The 27,040-nt window shown below is 40.2% G+C and overlaps 2 protein-coding genes across 2 annotated transcripts; both read right to left on the bottom strand.

Annotated features, from left to right (window-relative positions):
- Positions 1 to 1,730: 1,730 nt before the first annotated feature.
- On the bottom strand, positions 1,731 to 2,538 carry LOC133421900 (hemoglobin embryonic subunit alpha-like). The gene is made up of 3 exons (XM_061711697.1): positions 2,382 to 2,538; positions 2,072 to 2,279; positions 1,731 to 1,941 (listed from the first exon to the last, which is right to left on the bottom strand). Exons 1-3 carry the CDS (start codon positions 2,477 to 2,479, stop codon positions 1,813 to 1,815), a joined length of 435 nt encoding a protein of 144 aa, XP_061567681.1. The 5' UTR covers positions 2,480 to 2,538; the 3' UTR covers positions 1,731 to 1,812.
- Positions 2,539 to 5,146: 2,608 nt separating this feature from the next.
- kank2 (KN motif and ankyrin repeat domains 2) lies at positions 5,147 to 25,578 on the bottom strand. The gene is made up of 12 exons (XM_061711029.1): positions 25,502 to 25,578; positions 15,814 to 15,893; positions 13,665 to 15,035; positions 12,094 to 12,303; positions 11,902 to 12,010; positions 10,571 to 11,179; positions 10,074 to 10,161; positions 9,617 to 9,836; positions 8,993 to 9,135; positions 7,430 to 7,630; positions 7,251 to 7,349; positions 5,147 to 6,606 (listed from the first exon to the last, which is right to left on the bottom strand). Exons 2-12 carry the CDS (start codon positions 15,881 to 15,883, stop codon positions 6,550 to 6,552), a joined length of 3,177 nt encoding a protein of 1,058 aa, XP_061567013.1. The 5' UTR covers positions 15,884 to 15,893; positions 25,502 to 25,578; the 3' UTR covers positions 5,147 to 6,549.
- Between the last annotated feature and the right edge of the window lie 1,462 nt (positions 25,579 to 27,040).

Raw genomic sequence — 27,040 nt, 5'->3', positions numbered from 1 at the left:
AATCATCACCGCCTCTTTCATTTCAACAATTGATTAATAAAATGATACGCACAGTGAGTTGTTTGTGTATGGTCATTGTTTAAATGATGAAATGACAATAGAAAAACATCGAATTAATTACAAAAACATCCTAAATATTCGGAAATGGCTTCTGCTTTGAAAGCCTTCAAATAAATTAGATGAACTGATTATTTGTTTAGAGCTTTTCATTTTGGTCACAATTTATAAAACATCATCTGACAGTTAGAGGGGAACACTTATGATATCAGATGAACTTTAAAACAATATTCCAGTTCTAAACCCTTCAGATAAAGTTCTGATGAACTGTGTACCCTAATAATACATCCTTTTATTTTTCCATTGCTGCATAAAATAAAAGCAAGGACATTACAAGTGTGAAGAATAACTCTGCAAAGTAACTAACTTAAATTATTCCGAATAATAATATCGAAGACTATCATTAGAAATATTATTTCAAACAGGTGTCACATTTTGTTTCTTTGCAAAAGGCAATGTCATAAAACTCAGTTGACGTTGAAACTCGATTTCAACCCCATCAGTATCAATATCCTGGTAATTTGTATTTTTGTAAGACAACGGTAATTTAGCTATTTTATGGTTTTCTTTCTCTTTGTTTATGACAAGAATGAAAATGTTATAGATGCTCCCAGTGTCTCAATCCCTGTAACACAACTATCTTAGGGATCAAAGTAACACATTTGTATGTAATGTTTATCAGATGTTACAACCCCCACCATGTTTATATCTAACGCTGTTAAAGGGCCATCAAGTTTTAGATGTGGAAATGACACATGTCCTGTGAAACAACTCCTAGCCAGGGAAAACACTGCTCTGGTTAACTGTTAACGGTTAACAGCACCACACATTATGAACCTTCCTTTTTGCACATGTATATATTCACACCTAGTTATTTCATATTTAATGTATTTACCACATTTTAAATCCTGCATGCCTTCCAAATTATTTTTGTCCTTTTTCTCATTTTATTTTATTTTTGATTCTTTTTAATTGTTCCATTACTTTATGTTATGTTTGGACCATTCCATCCTAATCTGTGAACCTGTCTAACTAACATTGGCACTAACAAGAGATTCTGATTCTGTTCAAAGGGGTTCTATCTTTCAGTAGGTCCATTCAGTTGATCAGAAAAATAATATAAGCGAATTATTTAACTACGTTAGTGATTTATGTTTTTTATCTGGCAAAAAAGAAAAAGAAAAGTAACTGTGAGACATTGTATACAAAAAAGAGCCTCTTCTTGAGAGCATTGACCACTTTGCAGATGCACGGGGCGCCTATATTGCACTGAGGGGGGCTATGGACAGGTTTGATTGAGGAGAAACAGCATTTTCTGTCTTCATTTGTAGCCACTAAAGCTGAAATGAATTAATAAGGATTTCACCTGATATTATATATCATATATGCACTATCTTGTGATCCAAAATGATTGTCTAGCAGATGTATCAAGTTCATTTGTAATGATATGAATTAGCCTCAGGGTTTGAGCCTGTCAATCCCACTGTATAGACTAAAACAGGGGTACCCAAATTCATTCCTATCCACCCTTTTTTAGATAAAAAAAAAGCTAGAGAAAGCTCTTCTGATATATGATTAACTCCACTTCCAGGTTAATAAGTCTCCCTGCTTTTGTTCACAATAAAAAATCTTTGGAAAACCATCTCGAAATAACCACAACACATCAGTTTCGCTTTTTTTTGCATTCATGTTTTTATTATTCATTTGCATTTAGTGAGCAGGAATATCCTCTTCTTGTGCTTTTTCTCCTGCTGTTTACCGGTACTTCTCAGCCAGGGCCAGAGCCAGAGATGCCAGGAACTTGTCCATAGCCACATGGACCTCAGGGCTGAAGTCAGCGGGGAAGTTGATGGCCATGACCACCAGGATGTTGTGGGACAGGATCTAACAAAAGAACAAGAAAAGAATGATCAGGCAGTTGTTATAAATGCAACTTGCACCAAACCTACAGCTCAGTATTGTTTTCCTTCATCAGGACCTGCTCAAGGGCCAGTAAGAAGCGTGGGATATTCACCTTGAAGTTGGCAGGGTCCACTCGCAGGGTGAAGGCGTGCAGCTCACTGAGCTCAAGCAGACCGGCAGTCAGGTTGTCGATTTTGCCCACAGCAGCAGCAACTCCACCCATCACGGTCTTTCCGTGCTTCTTCACCGGGGCTGAGTTGGCGCTCAGGTCCTTCCAGTGGGAGAAGTAGGTCTTGGTCTGGGGGTACACCACCAGCATCCTGGGGGGAAACATGAAAAGATTTGAGAAGTGCAAAATAAATACTTGTTTGGATGTTTGAGTTTGTTGGAGCGTTGAGTCCATCTCTGTGGCTGATGGTTACCTGGCCAGCGCATCTCTGCCAATCTCGTCCGCCTTGGGGGCGGCTTTGGCCCAGAAGGCCTTCACTGTATCCTTGTCCTTGGGTGTGAGACTAGTCATCTTGTCTGTCGTTAGTTGTGAGTACCAGCAGCCAGCAGCGTGAGGGTTTTATGCCTGAGACAGAGGACGGGCACGCCCAGCACCGCCCCAAGATAGGCGACGAGAGGGGGTCCAAGTGATGCTGAGAGATAAACCAAATATTCAGTTCCACTGGAGCTGCTTGAAAATACATATCATTGTGTTTGTTTTGAAAATGAGCAGGGACTTATTGAATAATGTTTGTTTGAGTAATTGATCATACATGAAAGTAAAGCATGGATAATCTGAATGCAAACATATAATGTGCTTAATGTGGAAAAAAACGGCCTATTTACCAAAAAAGTGTAAGAAATAAGAGAGCTGATGTTAGAGTTTGAATGCAGCTACTATCATTATTTAGGTCAGCAAACAAGCTGAGGGTTTTGAATGATACAAAACATCATAAACTTGGACGGACTAGATATGCCTTATGCAAACAGATTTCAAATCTAAGCTCTGCAATCAAGCTGCCAAAAATTAATAGATTTGTTTGGAAGGCTTCCAGGGAGAGCTTTTTTGGCCTTTCCTACCAACACTGTTACGTTTAAAGTCTTATCTAAACCATGACACCGTAGCTGCAAGGGTGGATCCACGCATGGTGGGAAGATAAGCATTCTTTTTTTTTCAGTTCAGCTGATGGTGTTGTGCATTTAATGTCTAGGAACAGCTGTGAAGACTATTTGCATCCTAAAATTCAGGACTTGAACAGATATTGAGAAACACTTACGGTAATATTTCGTTCTATGTCACATTGCTGAGTTTCAAAGTTCTAATCACTAAAACACTGCAAAAGAATTTCATGAAATCTCTTCTATTGACACAAAACCAACTATTTTGACATAGTACAAACTATATATATATATATATATATATATATATATATATATATATATATATATATATATATATATATATATATATATATATATGTCTGACATAGTCTGACGTATATATATATATATATATATACATATGTGTGTGTGTGTGTGTGTGTGTGTGTGTACTGCACTGTAAAAAATAAAAACAAATAAAACACTATGTTGAAAGAAGCAATTAATAAAACTGGAAAGTCTGACATATTGAATGTAATAGAAATATTCATAGAAAAATTCATAACATGAAAAAATAACTGACATGACATTCACAAGCTGATAAACTGTACAAAAACAAAATATGAGTTCAAATAAACATTCAACAGCTACAAGAAAACTGTCATACAGATGAAAAGTGTATTTATGTCTTCATACCAAGATTACTAAATTAATAATCTTAAAAATTTATTAATTATATGTATTTTTACATGTCGTCAAAATTTAAAAAAACACACATTGAAGACTATTTAACTAATGCAATTTCAATGCACTGGCACCTAATGTCCGTGACGATGCAGATCTAATCACAAATGCACAACATCCTCTATTGTGGAAAATTACAGTTTAATTAAAAATAACAATTAAAAAATATACAAGTACTTCCTAAAATACAGTTAATCAGATATTTACATCCATTCAATTTTCATAGTGTAAAATATTATAACAGATGTGGAGGAAAAAAACAACTTTATCACATTTGCATCTTGTGTGTTGGATTCATGACACAATCTTTTAGGGTAACAAATATTAACATAGTCAATAGTCAATTACCGTTTTTCCTATATTTATATAGGAAAAACGGTAGTACAGAATATTACTACTTATCGAAGTAAATTTTGCAACTAATGTGTTTGGACTTTAAGTCTGAATTTCTGTCAAATCTACAGTGGATAACAACAGGTTTAATGAGTGCATCCTACATAAACCAGCAGGGGTCGTTTACTACTAAACTGAGTTCTTTTTATGGGTATTACACTGTTAAATTAAATATAGGCCAACATTTTAAATCTTGATTCTCTCCAGAAAGTCCAACAGAGCACAAAAAGATGCTCTGACTATAGAAATGTTGAATGTGTAAGTCAGCGTGTAGGGTCTAATTGAGATAAAGTAGGTGCTTTTCTTAGAATAAATAAAAACATCTGGTTGACTGGCAGGCCTCTTTCCTCTCAAACGTGACTCAAAACTCTTTTTTTTCAAAGGTGTATAGTAAAAGGCACTGGATCTAGTGGAGTCTTATCTCACCAACTCCTCCCAAAGACAAGCAGCTGTCTGAAGACGCCAGATGCTGCTGTGACGGAGTTTTTCTCAGAAACTGTGACTAGTACACACTTGTCACTGATGAATCAGTCAAGATAAATGTGGAGGCATTGTGCTAAACCTGGATCTTATTACAAGCAGCTGGTGATCCTTTTAGTTTTTCCCAAAAAATACAATTAAAAGTTTAAGATTATCTTTGCCACCTATGACCAGCAAGATAGGCTCCAAGCAGGGTAAATTGTACAAATGTGTGTATAAAGTCCTACGTGGTATACAAACACGTAGCCTACTATGCTGCATACCATTATAAATTGAACAAGATTAAAATTAAGTATTCACATCAAATAAAATGTTTGGTTGTTTAAAGCACCACTGGAGTTATGATTAAAGTGTGTGAATGAATGCTAATCTGCGCTGAATATGGGATGATGGAAAAAACAGAAAATGCAACGAACGGTTTTGTCGCCCTCTAGTGGCGACTTCTGAAATCACTACTAATCATTATGAAATGGAGACGCGATGCAAGAGACACACGTGGTCCACATTTATTAACTGTTTTCCAAAATGCACAAATCTAAAGAGACAAAGTCAAGAATTTTACATAAAACACCAGAAAACAAACTTCAGAGCTGTGTGATTACATAAAATAGGTGTGAGCTTAAAAATCCTAAATGTATAAAAGATAGATACTTAAATTAAAAAAAAATTCAGTTTATAAAAATTCAATCACTGAAAAGTTAATATGAAATTCTTTGACAAAATATTTAAAAAGTAATAGAAATTTCGACATCCTATGCACTTTTGCTCAAGGAGTTAAGATTTTAGATGTCATAATTATGAGTTTGCATTGACATATATTATTTTAATATTCATATATTACACGTGACATGCACGACCCAAATCACTCACTTTCTGCTCCCCTGACAAATCTTACCAGCTTCACAGCGCCCATGGCGCTTTTAGTCATTTATCAACCAAGTCTTGTTACATCTTATTAGCACACGTTACATACAGAGGTACACTCTACTCTCTAATCTGCCCTTATCACCATCCACAATACCTTCATGTATAAAAATACAAAGACCATAGCTCTGCTGGCTTTTGACAATGACAGTGACGTCTGGCGCGTTGGTGCGAGACGTGCATTTGTGTCGTTAGATCTTTTAGTGGAACGTGTTGAACACAAAGAAATGATGGCTGTCTTCCTGTGATGAGTTAGCTGCTGCCTGGGATATTAAATCATGATCTTCGGAGGTCCTGAATTAAGTCGGAATTAAAAAAAAAAATCAATATAAAAATACTCTGGTGTTATTAAATCTTGTGTATAAATATTGAAATACTGCTGAGGTGGTTTCTTGTGTTATTACTGAGTAGCACCACTGAGAAAGTTGATGCAAGGACACTTATCTACGGTAGGAGAGGCTCTTGTTATTCCAAATGGCAGTGATGGTCACACATAACGATGCTCCTGTGTAACAGCTGCTGTATATATAATCAGACTAAGGAAAAAAAACTGACCTATTAAAAATATGAAAAGGATTTGGACTACAGCAACAAGTTTATAACAAGTGGCCAAGTATGATGAAATTTGGTAAACAGATTTGACTTATAAGTGCCACTACAAAAAGAACAAATAACTTAACTGTCCAATGCCAGACTGATGATTACACGACTGCTAAATGTTAACTTTGTCATACTTACTACATACTTTCAACCACCACTAAGGTTACAAAAAGACAACAGTGTACAAAATCCCAACAGATGACAGTGATGCAGGCTGTCATGTAATTATCTGCACATTATAATGTATAGATTATTCAGGGAGAAAACAAAAGAGACAAACTCAATGATTTTCTAAATGACATGGATGAAGAAACGTCTGTGGAGCAGTGGAGTAGCTGCTGTGAGCTGCAGGAATGTGGTTTATTTTGGTTCAACAGCAGGGGGAGAGGAGCCCAACAGAGGGGACTTTGGTGAAACCTACACAAAGAGAGAAAGAAACAGGAGGGGAACAAAACATTATAGTTTTAAACCTTTTGAATTTTAGTGAGTCGCTGTCGATAGTTGCATATTGAAACATGCACTCTGTTCAAAAGCTACTCCAAATGCCACCTTTTGGGGTTTTGAATCTTTGGGAGACAATTATTAATTATTAATTATATGATAATTAACCTGGGTTGGTAACTTAACCTATCAAAACTCCTTGTGGATTTGTGATGTGACACCAAGTTATATCCAGATGAAGAGTTTCACCTCCACTGCTGGTAATTTTATTAAAGACATAACATTAGTACCTGAAAAAATAAACTGTCATTTATAGTGTGACAGTGGTTTTGTGGTAATCCATGCATGATAAAAATTTCAAGTAATAAAATAAATTTTTTTTAAATGAATTAATCTTTAAGTGTTGATTACTTGTGGCAAAAGTAAAACCTTCACCAAAATAATTCATTAAAATGTTCCTCAGGTGGGACAGTTTACCGGCATAATGTCAAGGCCTTTCTGAGCCAAGACAAGGAAGGATTTGTTGCCAAACTCCAGCGGATATCAGGAGTTGTTGAATGCTGCGTTTAAGGGTTACTTTACGGCAAAAGTATGTGTTAACAGCGCATTTCAGTACTCACGGGGGAAGGAGGCTTTGCAAAGTTCAGGTGAGCATACAGCAGTACAGCGATGTCGTTCTGACTGGCCTCCAGGGCGATGGACAGAGCGGTGCTGCCATCCTGAATGACACCAGATGATGAGGATGAGGAGGAGGAGTTCAGACAGGATTTCTAACGACAGGCAGATCAGAAGCACTTACATTATCAGTGAGAGTTGCATCACAGCCCGGGACGGACAGTAACTGACGAACGATGTCCACATGACCGTGTTCGCAGGCACACATGAGCGCAGTGGAGCCATCATCATCACGGATGTTGACTTGAGCCCCGCAGGACAGCAGCGCCCGAACCATGTCCCCTCGGCCGTGACTCACCGCCAGCATCAGCGCTGTCTGACCAGCCTGCACACAAAGTTCAAAGTATTTAACCTGATTTCTAACATCTCAAGCTGCTGCCTTTAGGACTGCATCCGTGCACATGCTGAACTGAACGGATTACAAGAGATAACAGACAACATAGTTCAGTTACAGGAGGAGAAGCAAATTTAACGCAACAAAAGTGAGTATGCAGTCGGAGTATGCTAATGTCAACATCAAGTTTATTTAATCAGTGTGCAAGATAGCAGCAGGTGTTTATTTGAGGTTCAACTGTTGTTCTTGGTGAGGTCAGATATCACTCTTGGGGACGGAGGCATGTTGAAGAACCAACAAAAGGAAGTCCAGTTGCCTTGATTCAAGCCTTTGTGAATCATTTAAGACCTTAATCAGTATTGTCATAGTGCTGATGATGATGTATTAAGCCAAACTGATGTAAATCTATTAAGCCATTAGCAATTAGCAAGTTACTCAGCTGAATCGAAATAGCTTAATCAATCATTTTTCCAACTAACATACAATTAGAGAATAGCCTGTTACTATTTAAATGAAAGGAGTAGCATCTCTTAGAAAAGAAGATCCTAACGGACTGAGGCCCCGTTTACACGTAGCAAAAACTGAGGCGTTTTCATGCGTTTTGGCCGTTCGTTTACACAAAAACGCAGCTCAAAGCCCCCAAAAACGATCATTTCTGAAAACTCCGGCCAAAGTGGAGATTTTCAAAAACTCCGTTTTTGCGTCTAAACGGAGGAAAACGGAGGAAAACGGAGGAAAACGGAGGAAAACGGAGGAAAACGGAGATTTAAGCTTCAGAACGTCACATTATGCACCAGAAACTCACCAGCGTCATGTGTGCGACCTGTGTTTACAATTAGTTTGGCCACCGTCAATATTTTCTTGTATTTTACCTGTTTTATATTCTAAAGTCACACTTAAAAGTAACTCCACTTCTCTGTCACTCCAAACGAAAGACTTTGGTTCCGTCTTGGAAGTAAAGCCTGAATTATGTCCCCGTGTTAAATCGACGCAGAGCCTACGCCGTAGGGTACGGGGCGATGCGCGCCGTACGGTGTGCGTCGCCGCGTACCCTACGCCGTAGGCTCTGCGTTGGTGTAACGCGGAACCATAAATCAGCCTTAACTGGAAGTTACACGTGTCATTTGTTGATGTTTTTTCCAGGATTCTGATTGGCTGGCATGACGTTAACAGCGTTTTCATGCGGGTCCATGTAAACGAGGATATTTTTGAAAACGTAGAGGGGAAAATATCCGTTTTTGTAAATACCCGGCTACGTGTAAACGTGGCCTGAAAAGCATCTGTGCACAATGATTTTCTTGGTTTCAGGAGAGCAGAGACGCAGTAAGGCCCAGAGAGCAGTGGAGGGCGCACCTGGCTGGCCTTGGCGTTGACGTCGCCGGTGCGGAGCAGCTGAAGGACAGTCTGCAGGTCGCTGTCAGAGTGGAAAGCAGCCAGAGCCGTCAGCATGATGGCTGTGTATCCCGCCTTGTTCTGCTTGTCAGCGTTACACAAGCCTGTCAGGTAAAGAGGCCAATCAGTGCGACAGTTAATACAGAAGTTCCATCATGTGACACTTATAACAGCTTTGTCTTAATTGATTGATCCGAGGTATGACACAGAATATTAATTAAATCACAAGGAAAACAAATATCATTTAGGGCAGTTTAGAATAGTTTAATAACACAACATTATTGTCTAACATGTAATTGAACTTGTATTACTACAATTTTTAAAGGCAATATATTATATTACATTGTAAACAGAATATTTTTGCTCGATGAATAAAAACACCAAAAAATCTGTCTCTATGAGATAAACAAAAGATTAATATGCGGTGAGTGATAACAGAATTCTGAAAGCTTTAGTAAATGATATTAAGATTCATTTCCCTTTACTTTCAACTCGGTATCGTGTTATTTACTGTCTTAAGTTTCCTCATGTTAGTCCTGACCTTCAGATATTTATTCACCAGAGAAACACACACACACAGCTCACCAGTGTCCAGCAGAAGTTTCACCACAGGAAAGTTGGAGTGAGACACAGTGTAGTGAAGCGCTGTGTTCCCGTTGCCATCTGCCATGTTGATCACAAACTGCAGCAGTCGAGGGGAGAGCGAGGCAAACGTGTCCATGTAGGCCTTGACGACAGATGTGTCGGCTGCTTTGTGACACGACACGCGCAGCCACTCCTGCAGCACGGTGGTGTAGGCCGCCCTCTGAGATTAGACGCAATAAGGACACAAATAAACACCACAAACTGCTTCAGAAGTGCAAAAGCAGACACATGTGTCGCTTTCTTATTTAGTACTACAAAAAGATATGAAATAAAAATAAAAAAACTGTGAAATAATTGTTTTCATTTATAATATGGATAAAATGTTTAATAATGAAACCTTTCCATTTTTCTGTTTGGATTCCCTGAAAGAAATGAGTGATTTAAATTGAAAACCTACCGCTCCTTGTTGGCTGAAAGCGTTGGGTTCGCCCAGAGCTTTCTGCAGGGCGTACAGAGCTGACATCAGGCTTTCACTCAGCTCCAGTCTGCAACAGAATCAGAATCAGAATCAGAATCAGAATCAGCTTTATTGGCCAGGTTCGAACAATGTCCAACAAGGAATTTGACTCCGGTAGTTTCGCTCTCTATGGTATTAAAGGTATTAAATAAACAAATGAACAATAGACAAATGTGGAATTCCTATGTACAAAATTATAAACATTTTAAGGTGCAGCAGTTTGAGGTAGTGAGAATAAGTATGACCTATTTACAATTTCTACAGACAAGAATTATGCAGAGAATACAAGATAAAAAATTAAATTTGTACAAAGAAATAAAAAGTGAGAGGGTGCAGCAGAGTGAGGCAGCATGAATATTAAACAGACAACAAGACAACAATCACTCAGTGACACTTGCAAAGCCAACCCTCATCCGTCATTAAACCTGAACGTTTACCTGACTGGTTTGGAGGGTGCTGTTCCAGCGTCATTTGAAGTGCTCTCTGCTGCTGCATTGGACTCTGACAGGCTGGAGGCGGGAGACGGTTCTGACTGGACAGTGTATTGCAGCTTAGTAGCTTCAGTGGTTTTAGTGACACACGTTGAGGACGGACGTGGGGGCAAAGGCTTGTGCTCTAGATTGGCTTCAGTGTTGAGTGAAGAAGATGTGATCTCCTGGATGAGCTTTTCTGATAGCTGCTCAGCAGTGTCTTGTGAGGAAGAATCCTTGGATGGACGTGGAGGAGCTGGACTGGAATCTGATGCTGATGTCTGTGAGGCACATGTTTCTACAACGATTGCTGCTGACTGAGGGACTTTGTCCGAAAGTCTTGCACCGACCCTCCCAGGATGGTTGGGATTCTGCAGCGGGCCATGAATGATAGCTGGTTGTTGCTGAGGTACGTTGAGGCGGCCGTCTTGTGTCTGGGCAGTGTTGCTGAGCGTCGCGTGCTGGTGTTGGGCGGCAGCCTCGGGAAGTCTTTCTCTGGCTTCGTGATATTCGCTGGAGTCACTCGCCTCGTCTGAGCTCTCACTGCTACTATCATCTGACGAAGTAGACTCATAGCTGCAAGATAACATACTTTTCATCACCTCACAGCTCAGAAATGTTGTAACTCATAGGTGTTTTAGCATTAAACTTAGATATCAAGTATAAAATGACTTTTCTTTATTTTTAATTTTTTTTTTACCAGGTTAAATACCTGTGTACATTGCACAATAAATACCGTATTTTCTGGACTATAAGCCGCACATGCATACAAGCCGCATCCGCTCTATTTAAAAAAAAAAAAAGATATGCAAGCTGCAGATATTTATGTTGTTAGATTAGATATTTACTACATGTACAGAACCATTTTGAACTGTAAATGATGTACATGTTCGTACCTAAATAGATCCTTTCCTAACAGTGTCTTTTAACACGGCAGCAACTTTGCTAATTAAAACGGGACAGAACCAAGAGAAAATAACCGGTATTTATTTATTTATCTATTTATCTTTTTTTAAATCTGCTTTTACCTACTTCTATCTGCTAAAGAAGAAGTAGCGTATTCTTCTTTGCATTTATTTTGTCTTAGTTTTGATTCTAATTCCGGTTAGAGCCCCCGAGCGGTGGAAGAAAAATCCACAGAATAGCCGCACCTTTGTATAAGCTGCATGGTTCAAAACCTATGGAAAAAGTAGCGGCTTATAGTCCAGAAAATACGGTAAATTGATTTCTGATTATCCAAGCTTGGCTGTGATGGGAACACCTCTCAGTGGATTTAAATGACAGTCTGCTGCACTTACCCTCCATTGACTCCAATAAACTGTAGGTTTTTCTTCGTCGACGGAGACCCTGGTTCACCGTCTGCCTTCCGCTTCATAATTGATCTCAGAGAAGACTGGGGAGATGAGGCTGAAATAATGATAGTAAAATATCAGGTATAAAACATACAGTAGGAAACTAAATGTGCAGGTGAGGGAGTTTAGTCCTCATACCTGCTTTAGATAAGCCCTCCTGAGACTGGTTAGACGCATTGTTTTTGTGCAGGTTTGTCTCTTCTTCTTTGGAATGGACAAACCCAATCTGATTCCCAGATGTTACAGCGATGGCAGGGTTGACGACGGGTACCGAGGTGGACAATCCACTTTTGAGGACATCACGTACCTGCTTGGAGCTCACTGCTATTGGCAACTCAACTGGAGCATCTGAGAGACAGACAGAGGGATTTTATAGTAACATCTTTACAGAGGAATCCAGTAAAATAAATGTTAATGTGAACATACAACTGGATGGATCTGAACATTTCTATGTAAGCTCCGAATCTAGCGACAAATGCTGAAGTTCTTATGTTTCACAACATTTACACTAATGTAAATGTAAATGTGTCACCTCAAGGTTTGATTATTGTAACTCCTTGTTATCAGACTAGCAAAACGCTAAAGTCTCTCCAGCTGGTTCAGAATGCCGCCGCTCGTGTGCTAACAAGAACTGGGAAAAGAGACCATCTCACCCCAATATTACCCTCCTTACACTGGCTCCCTGTAACAGCCAGAATAGAGTTTAAAGTCCTCCTCCTCACCTATAAAGTCCTGAATGGTCAGGCTCCATCCTACCTCAAAGACATCATAGTTACCTACTATCCTGCTAGATCACTGCGCTCACAGAATGCAACACTACTTGTGATTCCTACAGTCTCCAAAAGCAGAATTGGAGGCAGAGCCTTCAACTTTCAGCCTCCTAAACTCTGGAATAATCTTCCAGTCTCGGCCCGAAAGGCTGATGCTTGTGTTTTATTTTATGATGTGTTGATATCTGATCACTTTTATCACTGATGCTGATTTTTTTCTGATGCTTATGTTTTTATACATTATTTTATGATGTGTGATATCTAATCACTAATCACTTTTATCTCTGTTTTTTGTGTTGTGTAGTGTTATGAGATGACATTTGTTATGATCATTTATAAATCATTTATAAATCTCGTCTTGGGCTGGTTCCCTCTTATTTATGTTCTTACATGTGTAGAGTCTCTAATCCTTACAGCTTACGCTCACAGGACGTTCTGCGCATGTTCGTTCCTAGAGCCAACACTGAACTTGGGAAAAAAGCCTTCAGTTACGCTGCTCCCCGGTCATGGAATGACATACAGAACGATCTGAGATTACCTGAACTGATCACTCTGGGGGAATTTCGATCAATTTTAAAGGAATCGAGAAACTAGTTCTCTCGAGCAATGTGCTTGTTTTTAATTCAAATGGTGCCAAAAAGTTTTCAAATTATATGGACCCGTTTATGTTTTATGTAATTTGTGTTCCTGACTACAGTGTGTGATTGCTGTTTGTTGTTTTTTGTTGTGTTTTCTGTTGTAACTTATGCTGCCCTCTTGGCCAGGTCGCTCTTGGAAAAGAGATTTTTTTTCTCAATGAGTCTTACCTGGTTAAATAAAGGTTATTATTATTATTATTATTATTATTATGATTTGACGCTATACAAATAAATGTAATTGAATTGTAAAGTTGATAAACTGTTCACTCGTCTTTGGACTACAGTCCCCACAAACTCGGACCTTCTGTTTGTCTTGAGCGCTGTTCCTCCGTGGCTCGAGCTGTTGGCTGAGGTGAGGGGGAGCTGCAGGTCTCAGCTCGGAGCAGAGCCCCCACCTCCACCACCGTGGGCTTCTCCAGCGTGTACACCTGGATCCCCACAGTCCTCTGTTCCCTCTGCGTCGGCTGCTGAGTGAAGCTGACCAGCGTGTGCAGACTGCAGCCCTGCGGCTCCTGCCAGCCCAAGCTGGTCGCTATTACCGAGTGCTCGGCTTGAGGAGCCTTCTGGGCCGATGCGGCCTGCTGCTGCGCAGCCTGAAGCTCCTGTACCGTCCTCTTCAACTTGCTCTCAAGTTGACCTACTTGATCTTTGAGGGCCTGTGTCTCAGGCAGCAGCCCCAGATCTTGCTCCCGAACCCAAACACCCACGTGACAACTGCCCCTCGAGTCTTCCGGCCCCACTGCGATGGTGCGCACTTCCCTCTTTGCGTCTGGTCGTGCTCCACCCACAATCACTGTGTCTTCAATCTCACAGCCCGAGTCTTGCTTAGAGGCTTCGGGGGTAGTGGGAGACATCGGCCCTGCCGTCTTGCAGCTGCCCCGAGCTTCAGCGCTCCCTTCCTCTTCAGGGATGTCGATGTACAGTTCCCCGCGGGGACGGTTTCTGCTGAAACCCAGAGTGTGGCCGAGGAACTTCTGGCTCTTCAACTGGACGCTGAGCTGCCTTTTCTCTTCCTGCAGCACAGAAATTTTAACCTGCAGCACGGGGATAGTTTTCACCTGGTCTTCCAGCTCTTTTATCTTCCTGAGGGCTGCAGCCATCTGTTCCCTGACGTGCTGCAGGTGGGCAGGGGTTGGAGTGACCGGGGTGGACAGGCCGGAGCTCAGGGGAGTAAAGGAACCGCCTCCGCCCTGGGCCCTGTTGAAACTGTGCGCGCTGCTGAGGGAGGTGTTGGACCCCACTACGCTGTTGTTCATGCTACCCAGGTTGGAGAATCTCCGTCCCTCTTTCTCCTCCTCCAGCTTCCTGCGAGCGTCCAGAAGGGTCTTCTCCACCCGCGCTGTGGAGAAGTTGGGCCTGTGTGATGTGTGGTACCCTGGGGCGCAGTAGGAGTAGGAGGAGTGCCGGCTGTCCATGCTGGTGTTGGAGCACAGGGACTCGGTGGAGGTCCACCAGGAGCCGGCGTAGCCGTAGCCGCGGGGCAGGGAACCGTAGCGTGGCCGGCGCTGGATAGACACCTTCTTGATAGTGTTTCCCTTTTCTATGTCGTTAACATATTTGAGGAAGTCTAGGTCCAGACGGTAGCCGTAGGGGGTCTCCACTGAGTAGGGCGCCTGCTCCTGCTCTTTGGTGTGGAGCCCATGGGAGGGAGGAGCAGGCGGGTTGAGTTTCCCTGCAGGGGAAGGAAAGCAACTTTAAACAAATGTGTCTCTAATCTTAGGCTCAGACATTAGATATCAGTGTTTTGGTGCCGATGCTTTGTAGGTTTAATTTACAGCAGTCAGGTAACAGCAGTAACCAAGGCTGGGGAATAACTGTGGCATTTATGGCAAAGAAATAAAAGAAATACAAGTTTTCTATGATAAAAGAATATCAATCATAACTGCTGGAACTAACAAAAGTTTTCCTCTGAAAAAACATGTATCTATTAAAAAAAAATACACATTTATATTTCTTTCTTATATCCATCTCACAGCCATGTTTTCATTAATTTGTCAAGTATTGATTTATTCACCTAAATGGCATTACATACAGGACTGTCTCAGAAAATTAGAATATTGTGATAAAGTTCTTTATTTTCTGTAATGCAATTAAAAAAACAAAAATGTCATACATTCTGGATTCATTACAAATCCACTGAAATATTGCAAGCCTTTTATTATTTTAATATTGCCGATTATGGTTTACAGTTTGAGATTAAGATTCCCAGAATATTCTAATTTTTTGAGATAGGATATTTGAGTTTTCTTAAACTGTAAGCCATGATCAGCAATATTAAAATAATAAAAGGGTTGCAATATTTCAGTTGATTTGTAATGAATCCAGAATGTATGACATTTTTGCATTACAGAAAATAAAGGACTTTATCACAATATTCTAATTTTCTGAGACAGTCCTGTATATCTTGAGGATTAAGCTATATCAAAAATAAAAAGAGATTGAGGCAGCACCTGGGAAGCCGGGGTCCATGTGCAGCACCTGAGCCATGACTGAGCTGTGGCTGCTTCTCCAGTCTCGCATAAACTCTCACCTGTGGGGAGAAAAACATTCAATTCAACAATAATTTATCAATCCCAAAAGGGAAATTTTGGACATGAGAATACAACATTTTTTTAAATTTTATTTCAGGAAAAACTGCTTTTATTTTAGTGTTAACAAAACAAAGTGAACTTAGTAATACACAACTGTCTTATTGAAAGTCCATCACTGTATATGGTTAGACGTCCAGGCAAAATAATCAGTTATTTTTCACCTTATTGTTCCTTATTTTTATTTTTTTTATTCCCACTATGTCATGCTTATGGCCACACCCTTTATTTCATCTGTTCATGTCTGTCAGCATCGTCAATTGTGTATATGCGGCTGTTCATAGCACTCAGAAAAGAGTTACTGGGGAAAGTTTCCTGGCAGCTAATTCCAGGACAGGGATTTGCCAGTTACAACCTTATTAGGAATCATCTAGTGCACACTAACTTTGCCTCTCAATTTAGGGTTTACACACAGTCTCAGCTCCTTCTCTGGCTTTTTTTTTTTACATTTTCCACCTCTGGTTTCTTCTCTATTTGTACTTTCTTCATGCTTTTCTGCTTCTCTCTCCCCCTCTCGATGTCAGCTGATGATCAGGAGGTTTTGGCCACTCTCTCTCTCTCTCTTTCTCTCTCATACTGTCTTTTTCCTCCACATTAACTCCTTCACTACTTTATATTTTGATACTTTGAAGTTTTTAACATAATTAATGCACATATAGGTGATGCATCTTAAGTTTGTTACAAAACAAAGGAGGATGATTTCTCCGTCCATCCAGAGTGACTCACTGCCATTAGCAACATAGCTCCCTGCTCCACATGCCAATTCCTTAGTTGTTTCTACTTGGAAAAGATTAACTTTCTAGGTCATCAGTCTGTGGGAACAGGCGCTGTAGTGTTTTAGAGACCACAACATTAGTCAGATGAACGTCGTTATGTTACTCTGGCTTTAAAGAGCTAAGATCAGAACTTTGAGATGAAAATGTCCACTTTGTTCCCCAAGGCATACTCAATTTGATTCAGTATAAGGCTATTTCTTGTTTCTTCTCCTCTCCATCTCATATCTTGTGACCCTCGCTGATGCTCGGCCTTTTAGAGAAAGTAGGGCATTGGAAAAGCTGACTAAACTGACTTGGTATTTTTGAAGTTCTTGATGCGTTCCCCCTTATCTGTAACCTTTCATCACTGTCTCACACAAGGAGGGCCACACACTTCAGCGCCGTAGTAAAACTGTATGCATTCACATTCACACCTACTTCAACACTTTGAATTCAGAGCAGTTTTCACTCCATAGTGAGGCAAAGAATCCCGCTGTTTGATTGAGCACCAGAAATAGTCAAGGTATCTTCCTTTTTACACCTGAGAAATTTAAAAGATGAAAAAATACTGTAAGAGATTGTTAAGAAATGATGTGGATTCAAATCAAGTAACTCTTTCATATAGGGCTGTTCGATTTTGCCCAAAAATAAAATCTCGATTTTTTTCTCTCAAAATCCGATTTTCGATTACGATTACGATTATTTTGTGAATTGACAAAAGGCAAAGAAATGATTTCAAATATGCTGTTTTTTTATTGAACATTTGCCCCAAAATGAATGAATAAAGTGCAAAACTCTGTAAAATAAGTTGAAAAAAAGTTTTAAAAAATATAACAAAATATAAAGTTTTATCTCTGAAAAAAAAATCAGCAAATCAGCACTTGCAAACATACAGTAAGTTATATTTCCAATTAAAAAAAAAAAAGTGAAAAATCGATTTTACGAGTTTCACGTTTTAACATCGTTCTAATTACATAATCGCGATTACGATTTAAAATCGATTAATCGAACAGCCCTACTTTCATAACAAGAAGATGCTGTAACTGATTTTAATGGCATCATGAAACATTAAAAAGGAAAAATTCCCTGCACTTCATCCACAATTTCTTGTCCAAGTGTCAAACTAATTATGTGTTACAAGTTGTGGTGATGTATCACTGTGACAAAATGCGTGAGAAACTGAGAGCAGGGCACAGAGGAGTATTTCCATGAGACGGCGTGAGTGTGTGAGAGAGACTGAGTGTGCGGGCAGGAGGGTGGAGGACACCGCTGACAGGGGACAGTTGATGGGATATAATTAGAGATGGCAGTTTAGCAACCAAACTTCCCAGCCAGACACGGAGGCTGACACTGTCCATTGGTTGCCTTTTCTCTTAGCGCTCTACCCCTGGAAAGTCCTTTCCCTCATTGCTTCTCTGGGAGTTATTCCCCCCACATCACCTGGCCTCCACATCTGCTTTTCCATCAGCAGCTGACTGGGTGTTATAGGTGTGCTAGGACGTGTGTATGTACTAGGGCTGGGCGATATATCGAGATTTTAATATATATCGATATATTTTCAAACGTGATATGGTACGAGACAATATCGTTTATATTGATTTTTAAAAAAATTATGATTTTGATATAGCTTATTTTGTGACAAATTGACTTGAATGTTTTATTTGAGATTTGCACAAATGTTTTGTTATTTGCACAACTGTCAACCTCAGTAGAAAAGTCTGCCTGTTACTGTCTACATTGTATTAATTGCACAGTGTATTTTAATTGAATTGTTATGCAGGAAAGGGATATTTGTTTTATTTTATTCAAGAAGCATTTTATTCTATATATGCGGGCAGTTTATTTTTATTTCATTTGTTTTATACATTTTGATATTGTGCAGACCTCTGTTAATAAAGGTACCTGTGTGACATTTGGCACGAGGCTTTGTATTAAAACTGACTGTTTTTTTAAGGGTTTGCCTCAGAAAAAAATGAAGCTAACAGAGATGCTATGCTATAATTCTTTGGGGGAAACCCCAATTATAGCACAGAAAAAAATATCGATATATATCGAGTATCGCCATTCAGCTGGAAAATATCAAGATATGACTTTTGGTCCATATCGCCCAGCCCTAGTATGTACTGCCCTGAGTGTCTGAGAACGACCAGGGTGGAGCAGATTCTTCCCTCTCTCAGCTCTCACAGAAAACTCCCTTGAGGTGACATGTGAACGGATACCAGTGTTCACCCATCCCTCGCACCATGACACCATTCTACACATGATTGTCCCTGGACAAGCTCTTCCACGACAAATGCCTCGCCCCCATTACAAGCCCCTACCTCTTTACGCAGCAGGATACCGTACCAGAGGAAGTTAGCACTGTCTGGTCTACTCCCTCCATTCCCAGCTATTAAGATTAAGCCAACCCTCAGGGGTAAGATGCAGGTCATCCGAGACAAACTGCATGTCTGAGGTATGTCCTGTAAGATGTGACAAGGATAACTGCATTATTCTGTGACTTTATCACACACACCCCCTTCCTTTTGATCCATGCAGTGACGGTTCAGGTTTTGTTCATTTGCAACTAAACTCTTGTGTTGCATCTGGACGTTCAAAGACTGAGTTTGATTTACCGAATATATAAACATTGTTGGTGTCTCAGAGGATTGAGACCACCCTGAAGAGTGATTTAACACGCCAGACCATATTTTGAGGTCAGCTCCTCTAAGTTTATCAGTCACTGCTTCTATTCTTTGAGTCACCTTATTATTATCGTCATTACAACGGATAAAAGTTCAGTATTGCAAAGTGTGACACACCACTGTTTCCATCACCCAGGGAAAACCTTCATGGATTTTTCCACCCCATTTTTGGCTCTCAGGCTTTGGCGATGGCTATTTTGCCAAAGCTTGGGAATGGTTTGCGATTTGGGGAAAAAAGGGATTTATATCCTGGCGCAGTGAGGATGGGGTGTTTCCTCCCCAGGCTCTTTCCTCTCCCTCACTTATCTACGTGTGGGAAATATGAACAAAGAAAACTTGACCTTTAGCAGCGACAACTTTAGTCCAGTTAAAACTCAGAAAAAAAAAGAAAATAAAGGTGCTATGTGAACTTAGTAAAGTTTAGTTAAACCCCATGGAAGGTGTGTAGCTTTGTTGATGCAGAGATAAAAAAAAAAGAAAGATAATAAGAAAAAGCTACAAAAAAGAGGCCCCTGCATGAGCGTAAACACATGCCAGTTACGCTGACCTCGACAATCACATCTAATTCAAGTTGAAGTGCTCGTCTCCCAGCGTACTGAACAAAAATTCCCCCTTTCCTCCGTCCAGCTCAGAGCACGCTTATCAATTCAAGGTTATGAGAAAGAGTCTATTTGCTATGTGATTGGGCAATGTGTTCTGTTTCCTTGCTTGCGTGACTGACACTCCCAAATCCATTGGCATAGTCACACACCCTCCAGTTTGGTGGGAACAGCCATCACCTGCACAGGCCGGGCTGATTTCATGAGCCTTTAAATGCATTCCCTTTACGAAGCACACAAACTTCTGCTTGAGTGGCCATCGGATAAGCTGCATGACAGGGTCTGCTGATTCTCATGCTTTAGCTCCGGCAGGTCAGCGTCAGACTGCTGTGTACGTGTGGTCGACATTTTGTCTAGAGAGCCGCACAGCCTGGAAAACACTAATGGGTGACCTTTGCATAATATGAGCGTTGCATGTTGTTCAGTCCATTGTTTCACAATGTGGCCATGCCACTGCTATAGAGGGTGGAGGGACAGTGGGAGAAACAGATCTTTTAGACTGGAACGGCCGACAAATCACAAAGAGCCATTCATTCGGCCCTAAGTTCCACAGCTGGTTCTAATAGAAAGCAAGGAGGGGCATCTCAGAGACGGAGAGACGGAGAAAAACAGTGTGTGTACGAGTGTGCGGCGAGGAAACTTGCCTCAAAACAAACAAACATTTGATGAAGTGCTGTTATGGACTCACACACTGACCCAAAGTGGAAATAAAAAGAAACACGTGACAGATCTAGAAAGCTTCAAGGATCCACACCCGATAATATTGGTTATTTGCTAATAATAATAATACTATGGGAATTGCATATTATGAGTACATCCTCATGTGATTATAGATAACGAGCTACATTAGACAAATGCAAACGTTACTCAAACTATAAGCCAATAAACTGCAGAGTGTGTAGTTACACAACCTGTGTTGGCACAGATGGCAAATACTTGAGTAAGACAAATACCAAATGTTTCAGAGAAGACAAACTCAACTCCTTTCTCCTCCCAAACCACACATGAAAACAGACGGATGCCCCAACACTTCAGCACAGTCTGGGGCCAGAAGACTCCCACAGATCAGCAAACACAGCTGCAACTATTAACTTGATTTATTCAGGTTAACATACAAAGTGCAAAAAAAAAAAAGAAAAAGTAATTTAATAGTTTTTATCTTGCCTACAAAAATTTCCATCAAAGGCCACTGACAGAAATACACAATTTTCTAACGTCAGCTTGGCACTCAGGAAGGCACTCAGATTGACAGTGCTTTCTATGTTTATGTGGCCCTGTCATCATGCCGGGCTAGTTGAGCCTACTAAACATAGATGAGCATTTGAGATCTGATAGAGAAAGGGTTACAGGAAAGCAATTTTCATCTCTGTATTCCCCATGGACACAAAACCAACCGAGTCACTTCCTCCCAGCCCAGGACGAAGATTAACCGGGAGAAAGAGAGCACAAATAAGTAGAGAAAAGGGGCAGGGGTCGGGGAGGGAGAAAGCAGAGGAGAGGAGTTACAATATGTGAGGGAAGGTGGGAGAGAAAGATATGGAATTTGCAAAAAGAAAAGCAAAACTTCATGAACTAGGGGAAAGAAAAAAGGAAAATGCTACTGAGAGTTTTAGATGGAAACTTCTCGAATGAGAAGAAAATGCTCTCCAAGTTGGATTCCAGCAGTATTACAGCTATTGCGGCTGATGGGACGACATTTCTTCTGCTGCTGTTAATGCAGGCGTAACATCAGAAAGATCACAAAGAGGATCACAAAGCCTCCCTGCAAGGAGCAAATAACGTTTAGAGGATGTTTTCTCATAGTCTCAAAGGGCTCCGCCTTGAGGTTGACCATAATTTGTGTATTCCACTTCCAAAAATAGACTAACAATATATATATCCACTGACAAGCAGCACTTTGTAAAAGTAAAAAAAAAACAAAAGAAAAACATATTGTTGAGTAATTTTCCCCCTGAGACATAGAGGCCACAAAAAAAACCTTAATATAAATGTTCAGAGGAGTTTTAAATGCTATTCAAAGGTTACAACAGAAGACAGAGTTACGAAGCTACTTAGTAAGATTGATTTTTTCCCCCTTACAGATGGCTTCATTCAACCAACTTGTCCTGAATGAATCCTTATTCAGAAGAAAATTCAGAACAAATCTCTCTGTAATCATCAAACATAATGTATTTGAGCAGAACACGTCATTGCTTGACAGAAAGAGCTTTCTCCAGGAGCACTGATGCTGGATGATCTCATACAGTACGTTTTAGTGCTTCTGGAGCAACATGTGGTTTTCGACTAATGTCGGCCTTAAATTCAGGACAGTGAAATCATAACCCAATGGGACATCCCCTCCTGGACTCTCAGACCTATAGGAAAAAAAGAAGGAGAAAAAACCCTGTTTTTGACATTAAAGGGTTGTGGTGTGGAAGAGCAGACGCTGTTGGTCTGGACCAGACTGATCATAGCTATAGAGTAAGGCCAAAAGGAGGAGCCGGTCAGCTCACATTACTCCTGGAACCGGAGCAGAATAAACACCCGCCGGTCTCCCATTGGTCATTGTGCTGACCTCCAACAGGAAACTGAGCAAAGGTGGGGCTAAGCTGCAAGGAGCAGCACCGGAAAAAGACACACACACACACAAAAAAAGAGTATTTGGGAGAAAATTCCAGAGCAGTTGTGGAGGTGGAGATTGAGACTGACGTGGAGCAGAGAACCAGAGTGGATCCCTGATTTGAGGAAAATATCAGACAAATTTCAGACTGGAGTATGGCAGACAGTGAAAAGGCCAGTCAACATCATTTCTGGGCTTAAAAAAACAACCCATGTCAGCATTTAGTAGTACTGAGCGGATGCCCTGGTGGAGCAGATAAACTAATCCTACCGGAGGGAGACTTGTTTATCCAATTACCTTACGGACACAAATACAACAAACCTGGACACGCAAAAGACGCTGCACAGACTTTTCCAATATGTCTAAGTCAGTTACTGGAAAGTAGAGTTCATCCGGCTTTTCTGAGTCATTAATGTACTAAAGGGGATCAGCCAGATTATTCAGGAAGATAATGAATAACTCTCCCCCGGGTCTCAAAAGCCAGATTCTGACCATATGTTCACTGTAGCTATCACTGATTTGTTTTTATTTATTACCGGTGCTGAGTAGGAGTATCAACTTGCTGTCTTGAGCACATCAGACGGGCATTACTGGATAATACTCAGTAATACTGTGTCATCTCCCTATCCCTAGCTTATGAACTAATCCATTGCTTGCTCGAAACATCTTGTTAAATTGTACTAAAAACAAAGTAATTATAGGATGAATTAGTTCAACAGGTTGCTTTTGGCGAAATTGAAAAACAACAAACTAGATGAATTCCTGTTCAATCATGATGTAAACAGTGTACCTGCAGGCATCTTAGGAACAAATGGTAAAAAAAAGGCTCAGTATTAACATTGCAGATACTAAATGGAAAACTTATTTTCATATCAAGTGACGGAAGATGGACAGTTGCAGTGTGCATTGAATTCACAGAAACTGGTCGGAAAAGTCCCTTTGCAGAAGACTCAGGACAGCGACAGGCCTTGTCTGGAGGGTTCAGGGTATAATTTCATTAGCCTCGCTTAACCATTTAAATGCCCAGCGTGTGGCCCAGTGTGCAAATGGGGTTTATAACCTTGCATTCCACTACAGCACCCCTGGGTCCAAACACTGTAACGAAACAATCACATTCCAGTTCGCTCCACTCAGAAAACCCCACGGGGTAATGGACGGACCTGACCATACGTTCTCAGATTGCAGTCTAGGCGACTCCCAGGTCCTCTGATGGAATTCCAGGAGGTCACCTCAGTACATCATAAAAAGAAAGTTTTAACAATTGGTACAATCATATTATCCCTTAAATTAGATTGAAATCTTTGATTGGCTGCTTATTTAGTGTACTTTAGAACCTAATGCAAAATCCTTTATGAGCTTTAATGCTCAACTTTAGTTTAAAACATTGTACTGAGACACAAAACTATGCTTGCTGTCAATATAAAGACTTTACCAGAGCTGTTTAATTCCACCGGAGTATTACGATTGTATAAATCGGTAAACTATTTGACTGCAACAACTTAAAGGTCAAGACAGGCGCCATGTGAATGCCACACAGCCCCTGCAAGCTCTCCCCTGTTTTGTTATTTAATGCATCCAGCAAACCATTATACAACACGAGGACAGTGATGTATTGTGTGATGTAATGTAACAGCCTGATGACTACATCCCTAAATCCTGCCAAGTTCTGTACGTACTCCACGAAAACAACTGAGGTGTTGACTGATGAATCTGGACAATTTTCTTAGGCCATATCCCTGTGCATCATGTCACATATAAATAGAAAGTTTGAATCTCAAACTATTCATATCCTAATATATACACAATCTTTGGATTGGATTTCTACTATTACGGTTTTACAAATGAGTGAAACTGAAATCAACAGGGCAGCAACGTAAAAAAAAAAACAACAATTCCTCATGAAAAAGCAGGGACATCCTGTTGTTTAGACTCCACCTGTCCTAGTAACACCTTCAGCAACTCCAGCCAGAAAAACCTCGACTACAGCAAATCTGAGGGCAAAAAGCGCGCAGAAAAAAAAAAGAAAAACACATCTGGAAGTAATGAAAACTTGCAGAATGCCTGAGACCCACCCTCTCCCTAGAGTCCTCACAGGCCTAATTGAGGGTTTTTTTTCAGTCTTTTTTAATGAAATTAAAAAATCCGGGAATGTTGCGACACATCAAGCATTAGGCGTGAGGAAAGTTTACAAGCAAACAACCGCAAGTTTGTTTTTATTGCGGTGTTGAGAAATTGAAAATGGAAGTAATGCAACAGTTTACTGATGAACGCCTGACGCCGAAGCAGCTGTAATCAAATAAATAAAGTTGAAGTTGCAATGTGAAGTTCTTTACATAAGTCTTTAAAGAAAACAAACGAGCAGACCCCCATGATGACATTTTACAGTGTAAGACTCTTATAGGTCACTGTTTTCATTGGATACGATACAGAAGAAACCAAAAAAACAAAAGATCCAATGCTTTTCTAGACCCATAACAGATGTACTTGCAGGTTTCGGGGGAAATAGTATGTATCTAGATTGAATTAAGGATGTTTTTTATAAACGCGCTCCTCCGATGATGCTCTAACAAAAAAAAGACACGCGCCGCAGCAGCGACCACGAGACTCACTAACACATTCCTCTGAAAGGGCACAGGAAAAACTCCAAAGCGTATTAATGAACCAAAGCAAACCTAAATACCGTACATAATTATAAAGATACAAGTATATACGTGGTGGTTGGGGCCAATAAAGACCCGTTACTTCGGAGCGACGAAGACAGGCGTCACGGGAAGGACCGACGCTTATTAACAAAAGAAGTCCCGTCAGTCAGGCGCTTCGTCTAAAGCGCTTGAAATGCATTTAAATTTGACAAATGGAAATAGGAGATATATTTTCCAAATGGATGAAATGTAACTTATTTTCTGGGCTTACCTGCCCTCTTGAAACCCTTTCAGCCTTCTCGGCCCAGGAGCGTTCACTGACAAGAGACAAAAACACTGCAGCCAAGATGCGCCCGGCCGCCCCCCGCTCATCTTAAAGGGCCAGTAGCCATCGACGCAGAGCATACGCCGTAGGGTACGGCGTAGCCTACGCCGTAGGGCACGCGGCGACGCGTACCCTACTCCGTAGGCTCTGCGTCGATTTAACGCAGAGCCATAAATCAGCCTTTACTCCTTCAGGGTTGTGGGCAATCACCTGAAAAGCCGTTACTGACCTCCAAGGGCACATAGAAAACATTAAAGGTAATAAATACCTCTCAATTTTCGGATCTTAGAGCAGGGGAGCCGGTGTGCTTAGGGTTGCCACCTTTCAGAAATAAAAATAAGGGACGCCCTGATTTCAGCAGGGCAGGCGCCAAAACTTCTCAAATGCATAGAAATGTGTTTATTGTATATGAAAAAACTAAATGCTTTGATCTAAAATTTAAAGTGCTTTAATAGCATTGAACTTGCATGACTGCACAGACAGCCAACTATACTAGCAACTGAAATAGCCTCCTATGCCATGTATGTCCACATCAGCCAAGATGTAGAATATAGCCTACAGGTGAAGAATATGGTGTAAAAGTTAATTTATTTGAAATAAATTAACATTTACACCATATTCAATATTAATATTAATTCAACTTAAAACTAATATATTACCTAGGGTTATTACATGCAAATAAAGATATGTTTAACCTTTATTTGTTATACTTTTGGTGATTGAATTGTTTATTGATTTCAGAAAATATTCTAATTTCTTGAGATTTTTTATTCAGGGTTTTCATAAACTGTGAGCCATAATCATCAAAATTATAACAAATAAAGGCCTGAAATATCTCACTTTGAATGTAGTGGGAAATAATATATTTGTTTCACCTTTAGTTGAATTTACTACGAATGAAGTTTTGCAATATTTTCCAAATTTTCCAACCTTCACCTGTATATTATGACATCAATAAATAAGAGCATAATATATGTCCATATTGGTTCAATACGGAACGCAACATTCACTTCCCAATTACGTAACAATTCCGTATTCCAAGGGACGGGTGGCAAGTCTAGGTGTGCTAGAGGTTTCCATGTTTCAGCACATCCTGATACAAATGGCTGTCACTAACAGAGTTGTGCAGACAAGCTGATGATGACCATTAATTAATCTTGTGTGTTGATGCAAGGCAACATCTAGATTAAAACATGCAGGACAGCTGGCCCTCAAGGACAGAACCTGGACACCCCCTGCTTAAGAGACACTTCAAATGGGCCTCAGATCTTTTTCAGAAGTAAAATTAAGAAACCTGGATTCAAACAACTTAACCCGGACATTCCAAGCATGCTCAAGAATTTTCAAATCCTTGGCGTGCAAAGACTATTGTAAAAATAACAAAACTTAATTAGTTAAGTAGTTGTAGTTATCCCCAGGACAGACCTGTAAAATCTCCAAGTATCCCTCTGTTAAAAAACAAACAAAAAAAAACACGGAAAAGGA

Source organism: Cololabis saira, chromosome 21 (assembly GCF_033807715.1).
Source record: "Cololabis saira isolate AMF1-May2022 chromosome 21, fColSai1.1, whole genome shotgun sequence".
NCBI lineage: Eukaryota > Metazoa > Chordata > Actinopteri > Beloniformes > Belonidae > Cololabis > Cololabis saira.
The sequence above is the reverse complement of the archived record's forward strand: the minus strand, read 5'-3'. Positions and strand labels throughout refer to the sequence as shown.